The 3422-nt window shown below is 59.6% G+C and overlaps 1 protein-coding gene across 1 annotated transcript in view; it reads right to left on the reverse strand.

Moving 5' to 3' along the window:
- Nucleotides 1-2123: 2123 nt before the first annotated feature.
- Nucleotides 2124-3422, reverse strand: part of RPS6KA2 (ribosomal protein S6 kinase A2) — a 60812-nt gene continuing 59513 nt past the window's right edge. The window contains exon 3 of the mRNA XM_011377470.2: nucleotides 2124-2408. Coding sequence (XP_011375772.2) covers nucleotides 2139-2408 — 270 coding nt within the window. The 3' untranslated portion in view covers nucleotides 2124-2138. The remainder of the gene's footprint in view (nucleotides 2409-3422) is intronic.

Raw genomic sequence — 3422 nt, forward strand, 5'->3', positions numbered from 1 at the left:
AGAAAGAGAGGAGTCAAAGATGCTTCGGGGGGGCCACTTCTACTGGGGAAATAAACGCCCTTCAGGGCGGAGACCCCCAAACACAGCTTTGTGCCTGTCGGCTCGTTTGTAAAATGGGGGTGACAGCAGCCGTAGGGACACGAACCACCGTGGTTGAAATGGACCTTTCTCCCCCAGCCCAGGAACGGGCCATCGTCCAAATGAAGATAATGCCACAAATGAAGTAGCGTAGAAATCACAACTGTTCAAACTGAGGCACCGACCGAAGCTTGGCTTCTGAGTCGGTCTGTGTGTCTCAAGGAAGCGTCTCAGAGCGAGAGACGCAAGTGAACGAACAGGGCTGGAGGTGACGCTGGCAGGTGGGGAGCCACTGGACTGTCCGGGGACGAATTCGCGATGTTGTCACCCACAGGATGTGATCCACGCCCCTTGTGCTGGTCGCCGTGGGCCTGGCGACATTCCCGAGCCACGCGGGACGCTGGTCTCACAGAAGGGCCGGGGACGGCGGGGGCGGGGGGCGCGAGGCTCCTTCAGGCCCGTTTCCCTCCGTCCCCGGCCAGGCTACCGTGAACGAGCGAATGCCTAGTCTCATTTCCTGCTCTATAGAACTGCTGCTAACTGAAGAGATGATTTTACTAAACGTGGGGGACAGAAAGTCGAGCCTTGTTTCAGTGAACTTTCCCACACCCCGTTGTGTTCTGCATGTTTTCATGAGGCGTGGGAAAATTTAAAAAACGATTCTCTAATGTTATAATGAGAATCTTGGAATATTTGGCCAAGTGCAACTGACACAGGGTTAGAACTATAATTATACTACAATATAAAACATTCACTATAAAGAGCTTGCTTTAAACTGTCGCTATTCATAACGCTGGCTTAAAACTCAGATGCCTGCAACAAAGCAGAGCACCCAGATCAGGGGACCCCAGACTGCGTGGACAAGAATGACGGGGACAACTCGTGAAAAAGTCTAAGTGTGGGCTCTGACCCCAGGGGCTGACTCAGCAGGGAAGGCACAGGGCTTAGGAACCTGTTTCTAATTACAGCCCCCCGGAACACACAGGTGATCCCGAGGCAGCCTTGGTCTGGCCCCTGCTGGCAATGGCGACCTGAGCCCGGGTCCCCTCACCCACCCTCTCGGCCTGGAGCCCACTCACCCCTCGAATGGCTTCACCTGGGGGGGCTCTCGCCCTCCTCTGTGTACGATGGTGTTCAGGTCTCTACCTATTTGGTCTACGCGTTTACTGTCCTGGGTCGCTGGTTACACGCAGAGGGGAACTCGTGCCTTGTTTGTTTACCGGCCGGGCGGCTCGTGACCTGAGCACAGAGAATGGCATCTCCTTTGCCTGCCCCCGGCCTGCACTTGTGGAAGACGTCACGGTGTGAGACCTAAGACTTCAGTGTCACCTTGACGTCTTTGAGTTCGTGGCCCCAAAGGCCTGAGCACGGGTCCCTGGCCTTGACCAGTGTCCCCCGACCCAGAGGGAAAGTCTCCCCATCCTGGCCCCCTGCAGGCTGGATCAGCTGCGCCCCACGGGCCCTCGACCTGGGGGCCACAGACCCCTGCAGCAAGCCCAGCCCGCGCCATCACCACGAAGCTGCCCCCACAGCCCCGGCTGGTTCACGCTGCCCTGAGCACAACCCCGAGTGACCCAGGTGGCGTGTGTCCTCCCGGGCTGAGGAGCACGTGACCCACGCACCTCGCCACGTCACCTGCCTAGTGACGGTGCCAAGTGCTCAGCTGTCTTGCGCTGTTCCAGACACAGGATTGTCCCCTCGCCCACGTGAGGGGAGGTGGTCGGAGTGGACACAGAGGAGCTCGGTCCGCGTGCTGCTGGCTAGGTGGCCGTGCGCTCGGCATTGAGATTTAGGACACCGGCTTTGTTCTGACCTGCGTAGTGCTGTGTGGGCAGGTGGGCGGGCGCCGGGCAGCGCGTGTGGCACCTGCGCCCCAGGCACAGGACCACCAAGGGGACAGCACGGCTGTACCCTGCGCTCCGCTCACGGCCGAGCGGGCCCGTCTGAGTGACGGAGCTGGCTGATGTACTGTCCACGCTCGGCTGTGACACCCTGGTCCTGCTCTCCACTCGGCGACAGCAAACACGTGCAGAAGGCGCCCCTCGCGCAGTGTGGCTCTTCTAGGAGCGGTGGAGAGCTCGCGGGGGCGTGCTTACGTGTTCACTGCCAGAGCGCTGTGTCTGACCCGCTCCTGTGGAGGGCCGTCCGGAGCAGTGCGGCAGGCGGGGGCACGTGGACTCGGGTCCCCGGCCGGCACACGCCGCCCTCACACGCCCCACACGCGGCCCGCCCCGTGCGAAGCCCTCACCTTTCAAGGTCGCTTTCTTCAGGACTTTCATTGCGTAGAGCTGTCGGGCGTCCGACCCCTTGACCTTCCGCACCAGGAACACCTTACGGAGAGAACACAGAGCACCTGAACGTGACACGACTTACTGCACTTTCCTACCTGATGGGACAAGGGGACACCCAGGAAGTTCAGAAAAATTCCAGTAATACACACTGTAGGGAAAGCTTTAATTTAAAATTTTCTCCAACATCTAGGCTGCCAGGAAAAGTTTTGCCTAATTCCGGGGTCCCCCACACGTGATACTGGTCCGTGGCCTGTTAGGAACCAGGCCAACAGCAGGAGGTGAGCGGCCGGCAAGCAAGTGAGCGAAGCTGCATCTGTGTTTGCAGCCGCCCCCAGCGCCAGCATCACCGCCTCAGCTCCGCCTCGGATCATCAGGCAGCAGATGCTCCTAGGAGCCCCGGTCCCTGGTGTCACAAAGGCTGGGGACCGCTGGCCTAACTTACACAGCCCTGCGATGACATCACTATGTGTTTGTATGAAGAATCGTCATTTGTTTTTGGCGCCACTAACTTTCCACGAAACGTGTTATATGAAAAGTAAAAGGCCAGTTGTTTAGAGAAGCAGACAGCATTCACAGGTTCCGGGCACACCTGGCCTGCTGCGAACACCCTTGGTGACCCACGTGGAGACCACCCCGAGTCATCGCCGGTCACAGAGTCGCTCTGAGCCCTGAGCCAGCAGCTTCTCTTACTTCGGCTCCTTCCCTCAGACGCCGGCCCTGAGCAGCCACGCCTGCAGGCGGCTGGGTGTCTAAACAGCCCTCCACAGACTCAGCGACATGAACACTTCCCGGGACGCTGTTTAGGGGACACTCCCGAGAGCCACCGAACAAACGTGGCGCGTCTTTCATCGCATTCTTGCTTCAGTATTTAACTTGCTCTCAGCTCGGGGATCAGGCTGCGTCTCTCGTCCCCAGCACCACGGCCCCCAGACAGGACCGCCATGGTGGTGGTTTGAAGAGGTCAGGATGGGCCACGGCCATCTGCACTGCGTCGGAAACTGGCCGGGCACTGGCCCCCCGGCTCCCCGCGCGCTGAGGGCTGACCCCCGGGCG

Source organism: Pteropus vampyrus, unplaced genomic scaffold (assembly GCF_000151845.1).
Source record: "Pteropus vampyrus isolate Shadow unplaced genomic scaffold, Pvam_2.0 Scaffold312, whole genome shotgun sequence".
Classification (NCBI taxonomy): domain Eukaryota; kingdom Metazoa; phylum Chordata; class Mammalia; order Chiroptera; family Pteropodidae; genus Pteropus; species Pteropus vampyrus.